The 26,183-nt window shown below is 45.3% G+C and overlaps 1 protein-coding gene across 1 annotated transcript in view; it reads left to right on the forward strand.

Moving 5' to 3' along the window:
• Positions 1-26,183, forward strand: part of fras1 (Fraser extracellular matrix complex subunit 1) — a 184,638-nt gene that overhangs the window by 28,781 nt on the left and 129,674 nt on the right. The window contains 3 exon segments of the mRNA XM_079270426.1: positions 21,767-21,874; positions 23,595-23,687; positions 26,158-26,183. The exon segment at positions 26,158-26,183 is cut by the window's right edge and continues 134 nt beyond it. Of these exon segments, the coding sequence (XP_079126552.1) occupies positions 21,767-21,874; positions 23,595-23,687; positions 26,158-26,183 (227 nt within the window).

The following is a 26,183-nucleotide window of genomic DNA, read 5'->3' on the forward strand; positions in this document are numbered from 1 at the left end:
GAATTGTTCCTGCAGAACCAGAACCAGATCTTATTCAGGATCCCGTGAAGCTGCTCAGCCACCACAGCATCACGCTGATTATTCCTCCCGACAGTCTGAGACAGTGAGATAAGCTGCAGCCGTCCAATCAGCAGGTTTTATCCAGTCAGCTGGAAGACCAGACGAAAGTAGTAATCTCTGAGAGTAATGTTGTGATTTCAGGAGGTACAAAAGTTATGATAGTCGGAGAAAAAGTCAAAATCCTGAGAACAAAGTTGGCGTTTAACAAGAAAAGTTATAACATAGGAATACAGCCAGAAAGCCTTCTAATTATGAGGACAATGTCACAATGTTATGGGAGGAAACGCTAATATTTGAAGAATAACCATAGATAACATTACAAAGTTCATCATTTGTGAGAATATATCCGTCATATTATATTTGTGGAAACACTGACTCCATACTTTGCTCCTTCTCGCTCCTCTGCGTGTCGGATTTTTAATTTGTGAAGCTCCGTGCGGGAGTTTTCCGACGTGTTGAAACTCTTTCTCTGCATACAAAGTCAGAATATTGATGTCGTCCTCTTATTGATCTTTTCTCTCTCAGAGTCTGAAGGAGAGTTTTTATTCTATTCGGCTGCAGAAGCAGAGAGCAACATGACTCCGCTCACTCCGCCTGCCCATTGTTTACATATTTCACATAACTGGTGGCGCTGAGCCTCCAGGCAGCGTGCTGCTGCACCTCCCCGAGAGCTGCTGCACCTCCCCGAGAGCTGCTCCTCTGCAGGGGAACGCGAGAGGAACCTCGGCTCCGGGACGGAGACTTCTGGCGCGCTGACGGGCCGAGGACGGAGTGGAGCTGCAGCTCCGCGTTGACTGTGTGTTTGCATGGCAGCACCGACTTGTCTCACCTTGTTCTGAACCTCCTCTCCACCTTTGCACCTCCATCGATCTGCTGACAAGTGCAGTTTGACTTTTAACACTTTTAAAGCTGCACGTGTCAGTGAGTTTGCATGTTCCAGGTCACTGGATGAAGGGTCTTTTTGAATAATGTTGTAATTTTTGGTGAAAAGGTCATGATAGTGTGAGGAGAAAATAACAAAAAGCCTGAAAATACAGTTGTAGTTTTACAAGAAAAGTCATAAAATGATAATACGGTCATAACTTTACCAGAGCATTGCATTATAGCGTGAGAAAAAGTCAAGTCTATGAGAAGAACAAACTTCTATAAGTTATTATTCGATCGGAGAGAAGATATGAAGACTTTTCTTCTTACTTTAATACTTTAATTAGTTTTCTCCAGCAGCAGAACAGAGCTGTGATGAAAGACGCACGGCATCAAAGGTGCGTTTAGTTCTCATTTCCCAAGCTTCACATGTTCATCGGTCAATAACTCATAACTTCATGTCTTTACTTTGTTCCAAACAAAGCAATAAAACAAAAGGATACATTAATCGTGTAAAGAAAGGAACAAAAAGTCTCTTTGATGTGTGAACAAACTGCAACTAATACAAATAAGGAAAGGGCTTTGCTGTGTGGGGAAATGAATACATGAAGCGCTAAACACGTCTCTGATTATTTCTTATGTTCTGACTTTTCTTCAAACTGCAGAAAAATTGAAACTGTCATGAAACCCAAACAGAATCCTGATTCGTCACCCCCCCCCCCCCCCCCCCGACCGCTTCACCGTGTTTTATTCATTCCTTCAGAGCTGAAGCTTCATCTCAATGGACATCATTGTTTTTAAAGATTGTTGTGAGTCAGCGTGTTGCATTCAAGGACTCTCCTGCAGGACTTGCGAGTCAGCAACTTCCCACCATTTGTTTTTGAATCCACTTGCTTCTTTGAGTTTGTTTCTCTCGCCACACAGCTCCATTGAAGTCCACGCTACGGTGTGTTTACAGGTCACTTGTCTTTTGTGAGTTCCATTTGTGAACGTTTTCACAAATCATGCTGAAACATGACGACAGCGGCAAAAACATGTTGTGTAGGAACAGTGTTCTGGTCCCGGCAGGAGAAGCATCCTGTATGCGACCCCTCACTCGTGGACATGTCCCCCGTGGTTGGTCCCTGAAGTGCCGACTAATGCCAGTTTTCACCACGCTGTTTGCCCCCCCGGCTGTCCTCGCTGTGGCATTTGGAGCATGTGAGTCACACGAGTGTGCAGTGAGCTCCAACCGATCAGAGCAGCGTCCCCGGGTCCTCTCTGGTCCCGCTGTCTGGTGATTACAGCGAGTCGATTATTAAACATAGACAATGAAACATAAGACCTCCAGGAGCTGCATATGTAGACATTCATTCTTCAGACATATGAGGTGATAATACGTTCTCAGAAACCAAAGCGATGTCTTCAAACAGCTTTGTTTGACAGTTCAAAACCTCATAATATTCCATTCACACTGATGTCAAACGGAGAAAACCAGCAAATAAAGAATCAGTTGATTGTCTCATCGATGTATTCCATTGGATGTTTCAGACATTCCAAGAGGATGATAGGATGCACGTTTTGAATGGGATAGTTGTGACACGTCTGAATTGATTTGTCTCAGATGCGCTTTTGTCCTTTTCGAAAGTCTTTGTCTTTTCTGTTTGAATACCCAAATACAAGATCTTCAAATGTGCAGAATCTGTTTTTGTTGACGTAAGATGAGTTGACATGGTGAGAAAGTCGCCATTGATTTCATCTCCGTGTTGTTTCTCACTCGACTGCCTCTCCACTCCTCGTGGCCCACTTTTGCCTTTAAGCTTCACAGTTGTTGCCTTCGCTGCTGACATGTTTTATGATGTTTCACTCTTCCCCCCCCCCCCCCACTCTCTAAATTCATGCTGCTCCTTCTCCACAAAAAAGGGACGATAGTATGACAGCTTTATGCCTTCTTATGTTACATTCATCTGGAAAGTAATAAAATAAGATGAGACGCATGGATTGTATTCACTGGTTCATCGGATGCTTCTTCTTCTTCACCGCGAAGACTTTTAGCCGTGAAATGTAAAGCAGACTCTTCTTTAAAAGGTGCGTTTCAGTTCAATAAATCATAACTTCTTGACTGACAGAGGAGGCACACTGTCAACAGACTCAGTGGTGATGGAAGGAGAGCTCACATCAACACTGCAAAGTAGAAATACTCAAATACAAGTCCTGTCGCTTTCTAAAAGTAAGGACCCTAAAGTTACTGTGAGGAGCTTTTAACTGGTTCTGAACCGGTCTCAGTGTAGTCCTGATCCTCTATGAACCAGTCTCAGTGTAGTCCTGATCCTCTATGAACCAGTCTCAGTGTAGTCCTGATCCTCTATCAGACCTCCATCAGTACAGAGACCCTCAGAGAGAAGATGGTCTGTTTCATCGGAGCCACCGGGTCGGATTCTGGTGAAACCAGATGAACTCATGCAGACCCTGCTGCAGTAGAATGAGAGGGTTTCTAAAAGGACTCTGGCGCTCAGAAACACGACCACGTCTGTCCACAGGGGCCGCCAGAATCAACACAACATGAAAGTTCCTTGTTGTAGCTTTAAGTAGCAAAAGTAATATATATTATATATTTATTTTTGCAGGACATTAAAAATTCCAGCAATCAGAACTTTAAATGTCTCCCGCTGACGTTGAAGTGTGTGACTGGAAAACAGTCGTCCCCAGTCAGGAGCTGGATGAAAACACGTTTCTAGTGTCAGTTAGATGACCTCTGACCTCTTCATATAGAACTCACGGAGTGATGAATGAATTGACGCTGTGTTATGACATCCAGTGGTTCAAGTGTAGCCGCAGCAGCTTACAGTGCACTGACATGATCCAGTGTTGATAGTACAGCGAGTTGTTCTTTCACAAGAAGTGAAGTATAAAATAAATAGCATGTCCTCGGTTGAGTAAATGTACTCAGTTACTCTCCACCTCTGCCGCGATGCTCCACGTCCCAAATAATCAGCTCCGACTGAGCGTTTGTAAACCGTTTTCCTCGCTGCTCTTCTTTGGCTTTTCTCCCGGTGGCACAAACATCTGAGCCAAGACGGATGCATACAGTACGGCGCGTTGGCAGTTTCCTTGACGAGGCCACAAATAGTTGGCTCGCAGTATCGTGTTTTGCTATCGGCTCTCATCGCATTCATGATGGCTGCCTGCCCGCCGCCGCCTGTTTACCGGCGTCAGCATGTTTTACTCGTGTGTTATGAATCCAGTACATCTCAAGTGTACATTTCAATCTATGTGACCAAATACCTCCACGCCCCCCCCACACACACACACACACACTCGCTGATATTCGGTTACGGAGGGAAAGTTTAAATAGCTGTGGTGTTTTTCCTCATGGCGCCCGGCTGCAGCTGTCCCCCCCCCCCGGCCAGTGCCTGGAAAGTCTTTGCCACCAAAATAATCTGGGTTGGAGGCAGAGGGACGAGTCTGTGGAGTCATCACAGAGCTTTACTAAATATGGACGGGGGGGCCGTCACGGATTCACTCGAGCACCTGCTCACAAGCATGCGGCTGAGCTCCGTGCAGGAGGAGTCGAGCTGACGGCATTAGCGCGCCGGGTTTAAGCGTGGAAAGAAGGAAAAGACACCCACCACACTCCTGTTGTAAAGCGGACTGTTTTAAGAGGCTCCTGGTCAGAAACGTCACAAAACTGCATGAAAGAAAAAGTCATGTCAGAAGAGCAGAGCAGCTTTCTGCCTCTGCCTGAAACCCAGAAATCGAATCTCTTGAATTACCTCATGCCGCCGCCGCCGCCGTCCCACCTGAGTCACACGCCCACGTCTCCCTCCCCCGCTGCCGCTCATGTGCATCATTTGTTCCTTGCCTTGAGGTTCAAAATATCCCTTTTCTTTGCTCTCCGTTTCCTCACGCGTTCTTCTGTCAGAAGGTCACAGCAGTCTTGTGTTTCGCCTTCTTGTCGGGACACGACGGTGGCGACTCTGACTCGCACTCCTCCTCGCTGTCGATCGGATGTAAAGCGAGTGGTGCGGATGTTTCTCAGTGTGCCGTCACACTTCTGTACACTGGATATTTATTTCAGCTTCTGGGGATTTTTAGTCGCTTGAATCAGTGTGAAGGGTTTTTCTTGGCCACCAGGGGGCGGAAGAGCTTCCCAACAAACTGAAGGACACACTCCTCTGACATATTATTGCCTTTTAAAGCGAATGTGTTGCCTCTATTCACACAGCCAGCAGACACAGAGCAACATCATCAGTCATTTGGCTTCGTGTTGACCTGAAATCCAGTATTCTCTTGTATCTGTATCTTCAGACAGACATGCTGTGCAGCAGAATGAGATCTGGATTTGTCTATTTAATTTGGTTGTGTAGCCACGAACACATGAAATCTCACTGACTGAGTGTGATGTAAGTTGTGTGATGTTGCCGTGCAGTTTAGGGACAATATAAGAGAAGCACCCAGGGTTGGAAGATGTTTGGTGTTTTTGGGAACTGTGGGAGCTCAGCGGGTAGAGCGCGCACCTTTAACGCCAAAAAAAACTCCCTCTGTTCTTACCTTTCACAATAAAAGCCTTGGAATATTTGCAGACAAATATTCACATTCTTGTGTCGTTTATTTGTTACTCCCCCGATGTGTAAAGCCCTTTACTCGTAAAAAGAACAAACTGAAAGCTGTGAAAATTGAAACTATGAGTCAGATTTGTGGAACAGTTCTTCATTAAAGATGCGTTGCCGGTTCTCTTGGGGTCTGAAGCCTGAAGGAGCCCTTCAGGTTCCTCAGAGCTCTTCGACTCCCCGATCTTAAAGTGATGCCATGTTCGCCGGCCCATTCGCCCCCGAGGTCTGGATGCTGCGCTCGCTTGACAGGTGACGACTGCAAATTGCTCTCTGAGGGATATCGATTGGCGGCGATGACCTTTTGAACGCTACACTTCTTAAAGGTGATTGGACCGATGCAGACACTCGAGTTCTACGAGCCTTTTGGGGCGCCGTACACAGGAAGTCCACATGTCAGTCAGTCCTAACGCTGGTGTAGAGATCTGCTTCGGCCAGAAGGGATGAGAGTTGTACAGACTCCCACTCACACACACACACACACACACACACACACACACACACACACACACACACACACACACACACTGACACTGCCAGGTCAATGAAAAACTTTATTTCTGCAGCGCAAGCTTACAGCAATTTATAGTGTGCAGCATGATGTTAAATTGAATTCTAAACAGAGTGCTCATGGTGCCCAGAGGATGAACCCTAATTACCTTGTTGAGCCTGTGTCTTCACATCTTGCACCACAATGAGGTTGATGTTTGCGGTGAAATGTCTCGATAGCTATTGTATGGATTGCAATAACATTCAGTTCAGACATTAATGTTCCTCTCAGGATGAAATGTAATAACTTTGGTAATTCCTAAACATTTCATCTGGAGCCGTGATCAGTACAAAGTGTTTACTCGTCCGGAATGGTTTCTGAACGAGGATTTGAAACTTTCCCGTCAGCCTCAGCTGCACTTTGTTGTTAAATGAGCTCATTTCTGCACGCTAACACGCTAAATTGATAAAGTGAACGTGGCCAACGTTATACCTGCCAAACACCAGCGTGTTAGCATTGTCATGTTAGCATGTTAGCATTCTTACATTAGCATTTAGCTCAAAGCACCGCTGTGCCTAATTACAGCCTCACAGAGCTGCTGAGCTCTGCAGGCTCTGTCACAATAGTGGCATTTAAGATTCGGCTTATTTTAGTGTGTGCTAAGCATTGCATAATACTGTCATATTAGTCTTTTCCAAATGCAATTTCAAATCTTGAATTTGACTGTTTTTGCTTTTTAAATGACTCGGCCATGTACCTCAGGGGGACGGACAGCCGATTCCTCCCAGCTTCTAAGCCTGTTAAACAGTCGTCCTGCATAATGAAGGGGAGTGTGTCTGGCCAAACGTCTCAGGGGTTCCTGGTGGCAGCAGAGTGCCAGTAAAACACCTACTGCACGAATTTAAAGAGCTGTAGTTGAATTGTCTCTTGAGGCAAAGCTGCTCTGGAGGCAAAAAAAAAACATGATGCCAGCAAAACGACAGTGAGTTTTAAAGAAAGTCAATACAAATTAAAAAGGGAAATAACTTGAACGTCTAGCGGTGGAGGCTAAAGGTGACGAACCCTTCGGCTGTGGAACGACACGAATAGAATCTCTTTCTATGTGTGGAACTCTCCTCGAGACCTTGCGACCTTACGCCATTTCTCGCTCGTGCATTGTGGGAACGTCGGCGCTTGCAGGCGAAGTAAGTGTTGCTCGTTGGCAAGCATTCGTATCTGCAGAACAAAGGAGGAAATCCCAGCAGAGACGTTTACTCACAAACTGATGAATTAGTTCAGAGCAGAAGCACACGCACACACACACACACACACACACACACACACACACACACACACTCTGATTTTAAAGATTTCTACTCATTTCTAAACCCTCCAGATTGCATCCCTTCAACACCTAGATCTCTCTTTTAGACTCCACGAGGTTCATGTTTCAACTTATCCTCATCGCCCCCCCCCCCCCCCCCTTGATCAAACATCAGGACCAATCAACTGGCCTCAAACTCACCCTCGTCCCCCGAAATCCATAGCGGCGTAACGAGCTGCCCCGCTGCAGAAATGAACAGGGGCTCGGTGCAGCTGTCAGATGCGTTTCACGATGTCTTCTGCCAAATAATTACCCCGACGCTGTGCTCAGTGGGGGGAGAGGGAGACAGTAGCCTCCATGGCAGACCTTTCCTTCCCTTGGCTCCCGTTTCTCAGCGAAGTCATTCAACACAGCATCGTTTGTTGGTCCGTTTCCCTCCATAAAGACTTTTGGAGTCATTTGGAGCGATTTCTTTTTTTTACTGCGCTTCTCACAGAGCAGCTGCACCTTTTTTCAGCCTGCGGGGGGGAATAATACAAGTGCTCCCTGCCTTTTATGTCATCACACTAATAAATCCATTCATGCCTCATATCCGTATTCTGACAGCTAGATATTAGTTCATGTGGCAGTTTATTGAAGTAGCTTCAAAATCAAAGGAGCGCATGTAGAAGCATTGAAACACAAGACTGTATCCAGCACTCAATCACCTGTGTTATCGCCGGCACGCTGATGCTTTTACTCAAATAAATCATCATGGAAATTGAGTGAAGCTTCACAGACATGACAAGAAGAGTTTCGGAAGACGATGCTAAAGTCATTAAAGTTATCATGCTTCATAAAACTATATGAATTGCATGAAACAATCTGTCTGCAGCACTAAGTAGGAAGGTGAAGGTGAATGTAGTATTCACCTTCACCTAGAGACGCCGTATACGTCTAGAGACCTGTCAATCACTGTGTAGCCCCGCCCTAAAGCATCCCCTGCTTTATGGTCTGTGTGACTCTAAATGGACCATAATGTACTAAATGAACATCATGCTGTGTTGAAGAAGACTTGAAACTAGAGATTGAGACATAAACTCATGTTTACAATGTTTACTGAGGTAATAAATCAAGAGAGAAGTAGAGTCATTTTCTCACAGACTTCTATACAACCAGAGGAGTCGCCCCCTGGTGGACACTAGAGAGAATGCAGCGCTAACACATGAAGCTTCAGCTTCACTCTGCAGAAGCGGAGGTTGATGCCTGGGATGAAATGTAAAAGGGAGACGCTGTCACGTCCAGACTCAACATGGATAAATAAGAACAATGTAGGGGGAAGAAAGGCCTGATGCAGGAAGAGGTTCAGTGATGTTTTGTGTAATCACATAGCTTTCAGAAGAAGTTCCAACCTTTGAATAGGTGTTTTTGTATTTTAAGGAGCAGATGTTCTAAATAGAAAACCTAGAACAAAAACATCTCGAGGTTGAATCTTCCGGAGGAAACAACCCGATGAACATAACACGCTGTCTTCCTTCAAACGCCTTTTTGTCCCGTCGGGAAGCCTCAGATGACGGTGCAGCTTGTTGCAGATGAAATGAGACGAGATGAGATAAGACGAGAGGAGCCGGGGAGATGATATCGGATCAGATGAACCGTTATTGATCCCTGAGGGGAAACCGGGTCGTTGCAGCAGGAACAGACGTGCAGCGCTGAGAGCCGAGTCAATAAATGGATGGAAATAACGATACAAAGACATTAAAGGTGATCGTAGGCTGCTTTTCATCAGCAGCATTTCCCAACAGCGTTGAGAGTTTTATACAGAAGTTATTGTTAGCAGTAGTGTACTCGAGGTACTTTGTATGTATTTTCATTTCATGCCACCCTATACTTCTACTCCTCTACATCACACAGGTACATATTGTACTTTGTAATCCGCTCCACGCATTTGAACGCTTTAGTTGCTTTAGTCTTGGTACTTTTACTTCAGCAACAGATCTGAGTACTTCTTCCATCGCTGATTGTTAGATGTGTTTTTGGAGGATTACTTTGAAAATGTATTCTGATACAATGACTGTTCATATATTCAGTAACATAATCCAAGTATCACTCTATTCAAAGAACGTAACTTGATAACTCTCTATTACTTTCACTCAATTCCAAATAAATGCAAATAAAGACAAGAGAAAAGAATAACTTGCGATAGCTTTGCATTGTACTGTGAAGTTCTTCCCCATTTTTCAGTTTAACATACAAAATAATGTCAATTTCCACCCAGTGAAAGCATTTTTAGAGGCCGTTGCGTGAGACTTTAGTTGTAATCCTGCTAATAATCAACGTTTTTCTGTAATCTGATCACGTTTCTTTTCTTTCTGCAGCTGTAAATGAAAACACTTTTTACCTGTTAGGTAAAGATGTTCCATGTATGCCATAACAGTCAGGACTCTTAGCCCAGGACAGAAATCTGGTGTCCACACGGTTAATAATTACGTCCTATGGTTCATGTCAGCACCAGGTTCAGCTCAACGTGACGGGTTGCAGTCAAATCACTGCAACGTCCTCAAAGCAACAAAAACAAGTGTTTGTGTACGTTTTAGGGGTTGGGATACATGGATTATCAGTCTCCCTGGGTGGCACACACACACACACGCACACACACACACACACACACACACACACACACGTACATAAAGCAGCACTCCTGTTAACACCACGACACAGCTTGATGCTTGTAACGTCGCGTCTTGTTGAAGTATCTTGTCAGCGGGGTGTTTGTAGAGCCTGTGTGTGTGTGTGTGTGTGTGCGTGTGTGTGTGTGTGTGCGTGTGTGCGTGTGTGCGTGTGTGCGTGTGTGCGCGTGTGTGCGTGTGTGCGTGTGTGCGTGTGTGCGTGTGTGCGTGTGTGCGTGTGTGCGTGTGCTACGACTCGAAATAAAAAGAAAAATGGAGACAAAACCTCCCTGAAAGGAAGATCCAGCCTGGGTCTGAGCTGCTGAGCACAAACCCAATTATAGAGCAGGGAGAAGGGAGATTGGATTATACACGAACACACACACATCAATACACACACACACACACACACACACACACACACTTAATCCACTTACTGGTTCCCTGTGAAGACTCCAGTCAGTTTCCTCCGGCTGCTCTGTAGTAAATGAACTGGATTCATATGAAACTGTTCACAGTGGTAGTCTCACAGTGCAGCTCCTGTGCAGGTTGAACTGGAGCTTTTATAAACGTGAATAAAAGAAATTCACACAACAGTTTGAGCAACTCCAGCATTTAGAACCGCGATATGGCACGGTGATTTATTGATGTAATATTTATTATATACATGTATTTATTCATGGGGATTTCAACGTTTACACTGACACTACGTCCTGTCCGTGGAAACACACAGCACGTGTATTACGTGGACTCTTGTCTTTGATGAAGTGTTTAACGTTTACATCCTGATTCCATCGCTGCAGACCGAGCAGCAGGTCAACATGTACAAGAGGGAGAAGAATCAAAGGACAGATAGATGGAGATAGACAGTCTGTTTGAGTGCTTTCATCTCCGTGTGAGTTTACTGACCCGCAAGGACGGTTGTGTGTGTGCGTGTGTGTGTGTTTCCTGCAACTGCACGGCGAGGGTGTGTGTGTGTGTGTGTGTGTGTGTGTGTGTACTTGCAGTTTGCCACCCTCAGCTTAACTCTGCTCTAATTACCTCCTCCTGCTCTGCACACTCGCACACATTAAATGGCATATGTTATTTCTGTTGTGTAGCTCAGAGGGGTTAGATGACGGCACACACACACACACACACAGCTGCTGCTCCTCACATCTAGAGAGAAAGAGTGCGTCTTGTTTCCTGTTTCGGATTCTCTCCTACCCTCTCGTACTCTCTCGTACCCTCTCGTACCCTCTTGTATCCTCACGTACTCTCTCGTACCCTCTTGTACCCTCTTGTATCCTCACCTACCCTCTCGTACCCTCTCGTACTCTCTCGTACCCTCTCGTATCCTCACCTACCCTCTCGTATCCTCACCTACCCTCTCGTACCCTCTCGTACTCTCTCGTACCCTCTCGTATCCTCACCTACCCTCTCGTATCCTCACATACTCTCTCGTACTCTCTCGTACCCTCTCGTACCCTCTCGTACTCTCTCGTACTCTCTCGTACCCTCTCGTACCCTCTCGTATCCTCACCTACCCTCTCGTACCCTCTCGTACTCTCTCGTACTCTCTCGTATCCTCACCTACCCTCTCGTACCCTCTCGTACTCTCTCGTACCCTCTCGTATCCTCACCTACCCTCTCGTATCCTCACATACTCTCTCGTACTCTCTCGTACCCTCTCGTACCCTCTCGTACTCTCTCGTACTCTCTCGTACCCTCTCGTACCCTCTCGTATCCTCACCTACCCTCTCGTACCCTCTCGTACTCTCTCGTACCCTCTCGTATCCTCACCTACCCTCTCGTATCCTCACGTACTCTCTCGTACTCTCTCGTACCCTCTCGTACCCTCTCGTACCCTCTCGTATCCTCACCTACCCTCTCGTACCCTCTCGTACTCTCTCGTACCCTCTCGTATCCTCACCTACCCTCTCGTACCCTCTCGTACTCTCTCGTACCCTCTCGTATCCTCACCTACCCTCTCGTATCCTCACGTACTCTCTCGTACTCTCTCGTACCCTCTCGTACTCTCTCGTACCCTCTCGTATCCTCACGTACTCTCTCGTATCCTCACGTACTCTCTCGTATCCTCACCTACCCTCTCGTACCCTCTCGTACTCTCTCGTACCCTCTCGTATCCACACCTACCCTCTCGTACCCTCTCGTACTCTCTCGTACCCTCTCGTATCCTCACCTACCCTCTCGTATCCTCACGTACTCTCTCGTACTCTCTCGTACCCTCTCGTACTCTCTCGTACCCTCTCGTACCCTCTCGTATCCTCACGTACTCTCTCGTACCCTCTCGTACCCTCTCGTATCCTCACGTACTCTCTCGTACCCTCTCGTACCCTCTCGTATCCTCACGTACTCTCTCGTACCCTCTCGTACCCTCTTGTATCCTCACGTACCCTCTCGTATCCTCACCTACCCTCTCGTACCCTCTCGTATCCTCACGTACCCTCTCGTATCCTCACCTACCCTCTCGTACCCTCTCGTACCCTCTCGTACACTTTCCTTCTTCACGGTAATGTAGATAACATACAAAATAATTCTGTGGGATATCTTCAATTTACAGCACATCATGTTATCGTAGGCTCAGCTTCCTGATCTCCATGTTACAGGTTTCACATCTGGAAAAGGTGCAGAAATGATCAGTGGACTGAATCAAAAGGTCACGAATGCGTTCGATGCTGCGATCCGATTCAAAGAAAGCTCAGATATTCTGTGACGTTCTCTGCCTCACAAAGAGGGAAAAGGACGCTGGCTGAGTGAACTGTAACTGTAGCTTTGTGGCTTCGTTTTTAAAGTCCAACCTTGGCTGGGAATGTGCAACGTGACTCCGGTTGGCGGCCTGTATGCATGTAAGCTTGACATCCAGCCAGTAATCCTGCCAACAGGACATCCTCTGACCTTTTTCTCCTGTCCGATGGCTACGAAGTTTTTATGAAACATCATCCCGCCGGTGTTTCTCAGAGCACGATTGCAGTCGTGTTGCAGTGCGGAGCTGCATCTCTGCTCGCAGCTGCTCCACAATCAAAGATTTTTGATTCCAAAGGTGAATCCCGTCTTCCTCTTCCCTCGTGTTCAGGAATAAAACAAAGAGCGACTTCAAAAGCTTGCCCACAAAGCTATCGGCACGTGAATTATTTTCCTTTCGTTTTGTTTGCACTAAAGCTGTTGTTGAGACGGTCGCTCGCCGAGATGTCCGGTGTGTTGGAGGTGAAAACATGTGAGCCGGAGGGATGGCAGGAGCAACATAACGGCAACAAATTGGATCGATTTGTCAAACCGATTTCGGGGTTACGCAGCGTGGCGCCGGCACAAAATCAGTTTTTTTTGGTTGAATGCAAATGAGTTTTGTCAGATGTGAGGAAACCCTGTAAAGCCGGGTGATGAATATGAGTCGGCTCCTCCAAAAACGTGCACAATCAAAGAGGAAAGAAGCTGCTCGGATTGAACGCCGGCGGCATCTTTGCACCGCAGGCCTGTGAGGTGAAAGAAGGATTTACCTTCCGCACTTCTCTGTTCCTCTCTGTCACTGTTGGTTTTTTGGGGGGGGGGGGGGGGGGGGGGGGATCTTTCATTTGGACTAATGGCCGTCGAGATGGAGGAGGTGAGCTGACCTGGCCTTGTCATCAACCCTCTTCTGTCGGCCGTTACTCTGTCGATTCATGATGGATGTCCTCCCTCCCCCTCCCCCTCTGTGGTCGCTTTCTTCACACGTGTCCTCTCACAAATATTAACTGGCGGCCTGTGAGTGTGCATTTCTATTCCTGATCCTCCTAAATGGGTCAGCGACTGTCACTGCAGGGTGGAATAATCCGAGCAGAACGGCAGAAGTTATTACTGTTTGGTTCCATCGTGCAGCACGCCGTCATGCAAAAAACAGAAGAAGAAACGGTTTGATGTGACGCCGTTTCCGATTACCAAGCAGGTGTTTTCTATTGCGATCCATTCGTGTAGCATCTCACAGAACAATGCATTTCTTCGCCCTCCCAGTCTGCTAATCTCTCTCTCTGTTTGTGGCGGACCCTGACTCTCTCAGGCCATCTGCTTGATGATCCAGAACCCATTACGTGCTCGGTGCCGATATTTGGCTGCAGGAGCGATAGCGGCTCCGGCGCGAGGCAGACAGCTGGATTTATGGGCTCTGGGAGGCCAACGATCAGCCAGTCATTTGTCATGTCTCACCAGCAGGTCCTCTAATTGGACCAGAGGCATACAGAGATTGGGTGAGAGGGGGGGGGGAGAAAAGTTGAATCAATGAGCTAAATCACAACTTTTAAACTCAGCCTTTCCCCCAGATGGATATGTGCACTATTAGCATAACAATGCTAACCCCGTGGCAGAGCGAGCCTCCTGCTTTACATGCAGATTAGCCAGATGCTAAATAGCTAGCGTCGGTGGTCAGACGACGGATAACACACATGGACAGCCGTGGCAGCTCGCGATGAGACCAATCGAGGAGCCGGAGACAGTTTTGTGACGGTTTTAGGCATCCTTCAGCCGGCTTTGACCGTGCTCGTTTTCACAGCTTGCCTCGCGAGAGATTAGCATACAATCACAAGAAAACAAGTTATTTGGAACGGAAGCGATGCAGCTGTTAGATCCAGAACGATGAGGAGGCAGCTGGGGAGCAGGCGGTGATAATGAGGAGGAGTGAACCGACGCTTTTTATTTGAAGTTCCAACTTGTTACTGCTTTGTCGGGTCAGCAGTGTGCTGTGGCTCACTCTTTAAATATACCTAAAAACTTTAAAGATGAAGTAACAATGTGTGCAGCACTTTCTCTGTGTGTTGCTCAGATGAGCTGCTCAAGTCCTGTTTTTGTCATCTACAAAACATCAAACAGCTTACTTTCCTCCAGCATTTTCAGAGCTGCTGGTTCTGACAACTTTACTTTTGTTCAGTAACCTATTTTAGGCTTTTAGTAGAACTAAAAGTTCCTGTGAGGAGCTTTTATCTGGTTCTGAACCAGTCTCAGTTTAGTCCTGATCCTCTATCAGACCTCCATCAGTAACGAGACCATCAGAGAGAAGACGGTCTGTTTCTATAGAGTTGTTCTTGATGCTCGTCATCGGAGCCACCGGGTCAGATTCTGGTGAAACCAGATGAACTCATGCAGGTTCACCAGAACCTCCTCCAGCTCAGACTCCATCAGAGACCGGTCCACCGTGGACAGACCCAGATCCTCCAGCAGAGACCGGTCCACCGTGGACAGACCCAGATCCTCCAGCAGAGACCGGTCCACCGTGGACAGACCCAGATCCTTCGGCAGAGACCGGTCCACCGTGGACAGACCCAGATCCTCCAGCAGAGACCGGTCTACCGTGGACAGACCCGGATCCTCCAGCAGAGACCGGTCCACCGTGGACAGACCCAGATCCTCCAGCAGAGACCGGTCTACCGTGGACAGACCCAGATCCTCCAGCAGAGACCGGTCCTCCGTGGACAGACCCGGATCCTCCAGCAGAGACCGGTCCTCCGTGGACAGACCCAGATCCTCCAGCAGAGACCGGTCCACCGTGGACAGACCCGGATCCTCCAGCAGAGACCGGTCCTCCGTGGACAGACCCAGATCCTCCAGCAGAGACCGGTCCTCCGTGGACAGACCCAGATCCTCCAGCAGAGACCGGTCCACTGTGGACAGACCCAGGTGGACTGTCCACCACTGTTTACTGTCACTACGCTGTCAGCATGTCACAGGAGTCTCATGTCTCTGGTTGGCTGCGGGTGTTCTCTGGCCGCAATTTATCAAACATTAAACATTACTTATTTCCTAAATGATTTGTTTTGTATGGCGATAAAATGAAGCGTCCAATTGTTGAAAAAATATCTCATGAATCAGCCATGATGTTTGAGGGTTTTTGTGTCGGAGAAACAACGTCAGACAATGTCGTCGTCATGTTTCCGCTGCCTGCACATCGTGATATTGATTTGCCGTCTGCTCTCTCTGCTCTGCTGTTAGCATGTGTTGCATTATTGAAAGCTGACCCAGTTACACACGTTGTACACACAGATTACGGGGCCCCGGTGTGATCAGGTTGATCGGCTGTAGATATAAAGCTGTGTTGACAGAACCAGGAGAAGCTCGAGTGTTTCTGCAGCGTCGCAGCTGTGCAGCAGAGCCGTTTGGCCGCTGGAAGCCATCACGTCCTCAGATTGAATTTGCCTCAGTAATAGCTTTAGTTTCTTTCCAATTCGAGCCCAATTACGTTCTGCTGGCCCGGCAGGCTGCCTCTCTTCACCCTTTCCCCCATTTCTCCAACAGGAGAGTCCCACTGGTGTCGCTACCGGCCCCACAAAAGCCGAGCCCTGCTAATGTTTGCCTTTGCGTTTTCTTCTTGATTGGATTTTAATTGAATCTGCTACTTAAAGCGTCGTCTGGGCGACCGAGTCCCTGCAAATATCTGCAAGTTCAAGCGTCTTCAATGGGAGTATTTTCTGCTTTTATCGGTTTCATGTCATTGTTCACTGAAATGATTTGGGTTTTGGACTGTTGTTAGTTGGACAACATTCGCCACTTGAAAGTGTCACCTTTGAATTTGGTAATTTAGATAAATGTATTACGATGAATTGATAATGGGAATTGTATTAGTTGCTTTTCGCACCCCAAAGGTCAAATATGAAGTCGTCCTCTTGTAAACGTGGATCCACTTGAAGGCGCTCAATTTCAAGTGCTTTGCAGGATTTTTAGCTGCACACATTTGGATGAGTATAGGAGCCTGGAAAAAGGTAATTTTTTTACCTAATATGTTGTTTAATCCCCTCTGAAATATTGACTTATCCTTTCAATACGACTTTACATTGATTTGTCTTCCATCCACGTAACCCACCAAGCCAAAAGCCCACAGAGCAACACTCAGACTCCTCTCTGCTCTGTAGAACAGCTTCTTCTGGTTTGCACTGTGTGAAAGTTATAGATCTATTTTTTTTCTTTATGAAATTGGAGACGTGTAGCCGGCTGAGCTGATTCAGTCCTAAATCACATCAGAGGCAGATATCTTTCTCCAGAGGGGGATAAAATAAGCCCTCAATTCCTCGGACGTTTAATCAACGAGTCCCAGGTATGGGACAATCTCATTGTGGGGGGGGGGGAAGGAATTGTCACTACCACTCACGCTGCTGGCCCTGGCCTTCACCGACAAAATGTCACTCAAAGAGACACATACCAGCCAGGAAGAGACTCAAAATGAGCATGAGAAACACAAAACGACTTCAAAGAGATGCAAAACAGCTTTAAACAGACACAAAGAGACTCGTGACTCTTTGCTACGAAGGGACACAAGAAAAACTAGACTCGACTAAAACTAGAGACTCAAAGTGACAACAAAGAGACACACAGTGACAATAAAGAGACACACAGTGACAATAAAGAGACACACAGTGACAATAAAGAGACACACAGTGACAACAAAGAGACACACAGTGACAATAAAGAGACACACAGTGACAATAAAGAGACACAGTGACAATAAAGAGACACACAGTGACAACAAAGAGACACAGTGACAACAAAGAGACACACAGTGACAACAAAGAGACACACAGTGACAATAAAGAGACACACAGTGACAATAAAGAGACACAGTGACAATAAAGAGACACACAGTGACAACAAAGAGACACAGTGACAACAAAGAGACACACAGTGACAATAAAGAGACACACAGTGACAATAAAGAGACACAGTGACAATAAAGAGACACACAGTGACAACAAAGAGACACAGTGACAACAAAGAGACACACAGTGACAATAAAGAGACACACAGTGACAACAAAGAGACACACAGTGACAACAAAGAGACACACAGTGACAATAAAGAGACACAGTGACAATAAAGAGACACACAGTGACAACAAAGAGACACACAGTGACAATAAAGAGACACACAGTGACAATAAAGAGACACAGTGACAATAAAGAGACACACAGTGACTACAAAGAGACACAGTGACTACAAAGAGACACACAGTGACAACAAAGAGACACACAACAACTACAAAGAGACACACAGTGACAACAAAGAGACACACAACAACTACAAAGAGATGCAAAATACAACAGACAAGAATAACAAGGAGAGGCAAAAAAAGAGTACAAAAAGGAGCAAAACATCCTCAGACAACTGTGTTACAATAACTGCAAAAAGACCAAATTAATTAAAAAGTGACATGAAACCACTGAGAGATGAGGAACAAAACAAAAAGAAGCGAAACAACTTCAAAGTCTGTGCGTCTCACTTCATGTAGGAGAGGTGGGCCTGGCGGTGATAGGTGATAGCAGTGGACAGACACAGAGATGCACTTTCACTCACTGATGCACTCTATCCCTCCTGGCGGAGATAATAACGAACGAATCATCGGACACTCGCACCTCTTTAACACAACCACACATTTTTGAAAGCACTTCAGGACTAGTGATCCTTCTGGTAACTAGTCAAATACTGTATGTTTACAGTCAAAATGATATTTTAAACATTACATAACGACCAAGCGGCTCAAGTAAACACCTGTCTGTTCTGAAAAGTCATTGTCTTTGAAGCGATTAGTTTTCTAAATCTGTGAAAAATAGGATTGTCTCTGCATCTGGTATGAAAAAGGATTTCAGTGCTGGAGCTTTTTCTTTTGTAAACACAGTACTATCCATTCAAATATCTATTGTGTTGTATTCATCAGTACTTATACCTTCTCCTGTGCTTTAATTGCTTTTTTCCTTTGCTTGTACTTTCTGAACTCAATCTTCCTGCTTACACTGAAATAGATTTTTGACAAAGTTTTACACTCGTTTCTAAAGAAAATAATTACTGAGTAGCCTGAAGTGCTCATGTTCAGGTCCAGTCACAAGGATTTTCCATTCAAACGTTTGCTTTGAATGTTCTGGTCCAGTCACAAGGATTTTCCATTCAAACGTTTGCTTTGAATGTTCTGGTCCAGTCACAAGGATTTTCCATTCAAACGTTTGCTTTGAATGTTCTGGTCCAGTCACAAGGATTTTCCATTCAAACGTTTGCTTTGAAATTATTTAATTATATAATTATTATAAAGAATTGACTTGGTACAGTGAGATTGGTCGGTTTGCTGGATCCAAGCTGAAATATTTAATATAATTGTAGCAGTCAGAACACATTACCTGAGAGGCAGCTTCCCTCCCTGTAGTAGTGAGAATGCACGGAGGGGGTGGCATCGCTGAGAGCCTGTTGCAATGAATCTGGTTTTGTATTTTGTATGGATTGCTTTTTCTTGCATTGGAGCATCATGTTTGTACCTTTTGTCATGGCTTCAAAGACAGAAAGGCAGAGTGAGAGAACCGTCAACGTGTTAAATGTTTGCAGGAGTTCCTCAGGGAACCCTCCTGGATTCCCTTATTATTGCAAGATGCCGGGTAACTGTTCAAGGCTCCTGAAAACCTTCTTGATTTGAGCTTTTACGTGACTTATAATGCTCCCATCTTCATGCTGAAATATTAAAAACGATACAGGGAGGCAATAAACGTTTCTACTTTTAATAGTGCAGTCACACGAAACACACGGCTTCAGCATTTGAAAAATATTTCATCATGCGAACATGAAAGATCATGTGTCGTGTTGGAATAAAGGGTTTTAAGAAACAGGGCTGCAACTAACGATGTCATTGTTGATTAATCTGTCGATTTTTGTGTCAATAAATCAAATAGTTGTTAGTTCTATAAAATGTCAGGAAATGGTGAAACATGTCGACCGGTGTTTCTCAAAAGCCAAGATGCCGTCCTAGAAGGTATTCAGTTTACTGTCACACAAGAGTAAATAAACCAGAACATGTTCACATTGTAGAAGCTGGAGTCTTGACTTTCAAACTCACTAAGTGAGAGTTGTTAAAAATAGTTGATTTATTTTATTTGACAACTTATCGATTAATCATTGCAGCTCTATTAAATAACTTAGTTTTCTCTGATGACTGAAGGAGAATTTTTATTTAATTTTTAATTTGCATCTTCTGCGTAATCAGTTTATGCATCAGTTATGTTTCGTGAGACCAGTCTTTGTCAGTATACATCTCAGATTGTGAGCGTTGACGTGATACTTCTGAAGGTCGCTCCTCCTCCTCCTCCTCCTCCTCCTCTTCCTCCCTGAGCTGGAACATTAATGTTACGAGCAGAGATTGCCTGTGACACGTTTGCCCTTATACATAAAACTCATTACACATCTGGCCACAGCTGTGCAGAGATGCACAAACACGAGACTCGCATTTCAACACACGTATACATAAATAGCTGGAAGCCACGTGACAGGGAACATATCGGCTCACGTCTTCTCTCCAGGAGGGCCTCTCCCCCTCAGCTGGCTGCTTTCCCAAATTCAATTTTCTCCTTTCTGTCTTTCAACATGACCCATAGCTACTCCCACATTTTACTGCACGCGTACCTTAACTCAATTACCGAGAGGAGGTGTTATGAGAAGGAAGTTGGGCCCTCATTTTTCAGAGACATTTAAAGGAAAAGTTCTATTTCAGAGATTGTAGAAACAGTTAAGGATAGTTGCAGTTTATAACATATGTAATGAAACATGTTTTGAAGCCTTGAGTTTCGCAATTTAGCCGTCGCACATGGGGACTTTGTGGATGTTTTTTGCAGTGCACCAATATAACGTACATTCTAGGGGTGGGCACGCTCTGCTGCCAAATTGCCATTTGTACCCATTAGTACTGGGGCTTTCCTGGCTGAATTATATTAAACGTTTCCGTTCTACATGCAGGAATAGTAAGTTGAGCCCCCGGGTGCACAGCCGGTACACCTGAGCACGTCCAGCCGCATCCTCTTGGGTCAGCGCAGTATGTGGGACGATTAGAAGTCTGGTGGTTTGCTGAAGTTTCCTGTCCATTAAGAAGTCTTCTATAGTTACCGTCTCACATGAAGCAAAAGTCTCCATTTAACAGTCCCCCCCCCCCCCCCCCGCCCCCCCCAAAACCACAAAGAGTCCACTCCATAAGAATAGCTGCCTGTGGATATTCCCGTCATGAGTGGGTAATTAATCATCCGGCTAAATCTGACGTATGGACCGTAAGATGATATATCTGAGCATATGCAGGCTGGAGTATTGATTCAGCTTTGCTTTAAGCTAGCCATAAGACATTGTCAGCTCCGTGTTGTGAGCTGCTGACAAATAGCCGGCATGCTCAAAGATCCAGCCAAGATGGCAGAAGTGGTCTCCAGTCTTTTTGCATTTCTTACTTTTTATCTCTTTGTGTAGTTGGCCGTGGTGTTCAAGGCTTATAATCAACACTGCAGCAGTTTCACTCCACCTGCAGCAGGAATCCATCAGTGTTATACAGCTTCCAGTGTCGAGGATGATATGAGTTCAAAGTGTGAAATGATTTTCTTATGGTCGTGTTCACATTTCATTTCGGAAAACTCGAGCAGCAAAACCGCACTCGGCTATCATGGACCTCACGTACTGTATAGCTTCTAATACAAACTGCTGCAATGCACTGGAAGCAGTTCTGATGCCCTTGATATGACACTGAATGATATAAATCAGACGGTTAAATATCATGAACGGGAGAGACAGTTAACTTTGGAAAGTTACAACAGACGTAAATAAAAAATGCAGAACTCAAGCAACTAGTTGCTGCACATTACCTGCAAGTGAGACATTTTGTCAGCCGCATTAAGATGCACAACTGGGTCGAGTTATATGTTTCCTGTCATTTCCTCCAGCTGTCAACATGGCATGTGGGTGTGCTAGGACATGATAATGAGCATGAGGGGGTTCTCTTTTATTTATTTTGCTGTGATGACGCAAGTCAGCCCTCGTGTTCATGTTTATTTTTGTTTTGTCTCGACAGAACAACACATCGTGGCGACCGCAGTCGTGTCAGGAGTGTGCCTGCCACGGCGACGTGGCCGTCTGCAGGCGCAGCCACTGCCCCGACCCACAGTGTGACTCCCAGAGGGTAAGACATTTCCACAGGAGGTGTTCGGCTGCTTTTAGTCACTTGTCTTTGTGAGTTGCCCTTACAACAAGAATAAAGTTAAAAAGCTCTTAAAATGTGACTCTCTCCCACCTACAGTGTGATAAAAACTATTACGCTTTTTATCATCGCTCTGATTATAGCGCTTTCTTTTGAAGTCCACTTCCTTTATCTAAAGCTTTTGTATTCTTAATATTTCCGCAGTGTTTTACTCTCGGGGTTAAGATTGTCTGTATAGGACGGCGCATTTATGTGTTTGTCATTTAAAATGGCGTTTTTTAAGTAACACACACCGACTGAGTCCGAGAATTCTGAAATCTTAGAAGATTGCTGATGATTTCTTCGGTTAATCATTAATTATCAAAAAGTACCACACAGAGCCCAAAGAGTCGTCCTTAAATTGCTTGTTTTGTTTGGCCAGCAGTCACAAATCACAGATGAAAATCTGATATTTAAGAAACAGGAACCTGCAGTTCCAGTTCATTGATTCCTGGACGAGCAGCTTGAACTCAGATACCAGATGTATTTGTATTTTCTTGCATAAAACAACAATACAAATGCCTCTGCATGTTTCCTACTCATTGATGCAATCATTCGTACTTAATTATGCCATTTCGCCTCTTGCTTTTGTTCTCTGTTTCAATTTCACGGTTTTATTTTGCAATGTTGTTTGAAATGTATCCCATGTACCACTAACTGATGACGGCACGTAAACAGCTCACCTAACAAGCTAAATAATATCATAGATTATAATTGTGGCGCTTGTTTAAAACCAGAAATGGAACCAGCAGGAATGGCATTTTGTGTCACATGGTAAGATGTCAGAAAATGGAATTAGATGGAAAAAACTGCATAAACAATGAACTTAAAAACTCCACTTCATGAACAAATAATGTGAAACTTTATCTGCCGAACTCATCGGTTTGATATAATGGATACCAAAAACACATGCAGAAACCTTCACTGTCCACTATACCGCTACTTTTTCATTTACATTATTTCATAATGAGACAGGAAAGTGGGTCGATAAATCTCATATTCACTGACCACACTTCACCCGACATGATTGTTTTACTCTGCAAGAGGAGAAAAGCTCGAGTCTCATGAATGCAGCAGTCCAGTGATGAATACAACAGAACCAGCTCTCTTCATTTGCAGCAACACAATCTGAAATGAGATCAAATTCTTGTTCTACGGTCGTAGTATTTTTGGGAATTACATTTGAGGCAGCAGACTGAAAACAAAGACGGCCAGAGGGACGACAAGATGACAAGTTCGGGACAAAAACAGACACAATAGCTTAAATATATGGAAGCATTTAGAGGTTTTAGTGTTTGGTTTATTAGCACAAAGGGGCTGCTGTGATGGATAACGTTGTGTGTGCTTGTAGGTGATCGATGCAGGGTGTGTCTGCAGCGTGGATGAAGGACTGCGTGTTGAATCTGTGTTGTCATATGTTTTGTAACACCTCTGTATTCTACGCGCTGCGCTCACCTGATGGAGTCGTCACATTTTCATTATTATCGGCCCCGTTGTACTAATTGTGTCACGTGACGGTTACTTTCCATGAAAATAGGCCGACTGCAGTCAACACGTTTTGTATTCACGCTGAAGGGACATGCATCGATCTTCTATTTTCTGTGGGGATTTGTGTGTATTCTGGTTGTGTTTGATGTTTGTGAATTGAATGTGTTTTCTAAAGGGCGAGCGTTTGAGGATCCCTGCCAACAAGTGCTGTCCGGAGTGCATCTCCTCGTCCCCGGGTTCCTGCCAGTACGAAGGAGTTGTTTATGGAGTAAGTGAAGTTGACTCTTCCTCATGTGTTGAAGCTGCATTCTCTCTAGTGGCCACCAGGGGGCGACTCCTCTGGTTGTATAGAAGTCTATGAGAAAAATGACTCTACTTCTCTCTTGATTTATTACCTCAGTAAACATTGTAAACATGAGTTTATGTCTCAATCTCTAGTTTCAAGTCTTCTTCAATACAGCATGATGTTCATTTAGTACATTATGGTCCATTTAGAGTCACACAGACCATAAAGCAGGGGATGCTTTAGGGCGGGGCTACACGCTGATTGACAGGTCTCTACCACGACGTTGTCCAGTTTCGGAGTTGTTTGTGTTTACATCGTACAACTTTAACCCTTTCAGTGTGTTTTCAGTTCAGGAAGTTAATTGTAACATTTTGATCTTTTAAAAATGTCTTATTCAGCGTTCGGTTGTACCCATCCATCCATCCATCCATCCATCCATCCATCCATCCTTCCATCCATCCATCCATCCTTCCATCCATCCATCCATCCATCCATCCATCCATCCATCCATCCATCCATCCATCCTTCCATCCATCCATCCTTCCATCCCTCCTTCCATCCATCCATCCATCCTTCCTTCCTTCCTTCCATCCCTCCTTCCATCCATCCTTCCATCCATCCATCCATCCATCTTTCCTTCCTTCCATCCCTCCTTCCATCCATCCTTCCATCCATCCATCCATCCTTCCATCCCTCCTTCCATCCATCCATCCATCCATCCATCCAGCCCTATCTTGTCACTTCTGGTTCCCAAAAAAAAATGTTGCCGGCCAAAATTCCCAAACTCGAGGCTATAAAATCTGTAGTCCACCAACCAATACATGGTTCCAATGCAGGGGAATCTATTTGCTCAGAGTTTGTGTTTGTCCCTTTCACTGTCCCCGTGCTCAAAGCCAGATCCATAAAGAAATAGTTCTCCTACTTTGGTGAGGAAGACTTGACAGGTCTGCACAGAGTCCTGGCCCCAACCCCATAAAACCACCATAGGAGCCAGACCTGATCCCCAAACACCGCTGTGTGAGCTCACTAATGCTCTTGTGTCTGAGGAGGGAGGATCAGCGTATGACAGCTGGAGGAAAGACTGAAACCAGAAGACTGGAGGCTGTTATAGAAGATTCATGCCTTTTGCTTTTTGAATGACATTTCAATGATCACATGTGTCTGTGGTGATTTTCTCTTGTCTAAGTGCGAACATCCAAAGCCGTTACACTTCTAAATCACAACGCATTCATCTGTTAACGTTGCTCTTTGCTGAATGACCCCCCCCCCTTTCCCCGCCTCCCTTTCACTAAAGAAACAATCGCTGTCTTGTTCGTCTTCTGTCAACCACGAAAGTCTTTTACTTGTTGTCCTCCTCAGACATCTATTCTTTCCAAGGTGAAAAGCATGAAGATCAATTCTCCATTAAAACTCATACTAATGATTTATTTCACGCTGACTGAAGAAGGTTTTTCCTGCACAGCCTGACGCCTCCGACAACGAGTAAAGACAGATTCCTCACCTCCATCATTCTGACTGCAGGCGACGTCGACATGCTGGTATCTCGTTTACAGCAAAAAAAAAACTAACTCAACTCAAGTACCCATGAACGGATGTACTGCACTATAAACAGTGCTCTAATTAAAACCCCGAGATGGTCGATTCCAATCAATCGGCTTCTGTCAATCACAGAGCACATGTTGGCCCGAGGCCTTTTATCAGCACTATGCACACTATGATGAGGAGACATCGAGGAAGGAATCGCGTCTTTAACTGAACTGTGAAAAAGTGAAACAGCAGGAGCCTCTTGTGCCATTTTGCTTCTTTGCGTCACACCGTGTCAACTCAGCCTCCCGCTTTCATTCCTTCAAACAGCTTCTCTAAAAGCTCGGCGTTGAGATATTTGCTCACATCCAAAAAGCTGTTGATATCCAAGTCCTTCATGTCGTTTCAAAGTAGGAGTGTTTCTCCTTCCTTTCTTCTCTGAATTCATCTCTACTCCGGCTTTGTACATTTTTCAGTGTGTCGCAAACTGACTTAAATCCCATATTAAGGAATTCATATTGTGAATGTGCCGTGTGCATGTCTAAAGAATGCTCCTAAAACCAGAATAATAACCACATTTCCCACATGTTTCAATCGGAAAATGCTCCGAGGTCTAACTCGGAGTATCCAAACGGAATAAGATGTTTACATGAGTCCCTGTCAGTTATTTAAATATAAAGGTCATGTCTCCTCTTCATCCACTTTCACATGCACCTTCCCTCTTCCCATTGAGTTTGAGACCTCTTTGCTCCTCCTTCTCCCCCTCGTCTCTGTGACTCTGTCCTCTCGTCTGTCACTCAGCCTCAGGCTGCTGAAGTCATCCGGTCCACAGAGAGCCAAACAGCTTCCCTCGTCCCGCCGCCTCTCTGCTTCCTACGCTCTTTGTCTGTTGCCGTGTTTCAGAGTGTAACTGTCTGTTTCCCCACAGCACGACAGCCAGTGGAGTCCCTCGCC

This window comes from Melanostigma gelatinosum (assembly GCF_949748355.1).
Source record: "Melanostigma gelatinosum genome assembly, chromosome: 6".
NCBI lineage: Eukaryota > Metazoa > Chordata > Actinopteri > Perciformes > Zoarcidae > Melanostigma > Melanostigma gelatinosum.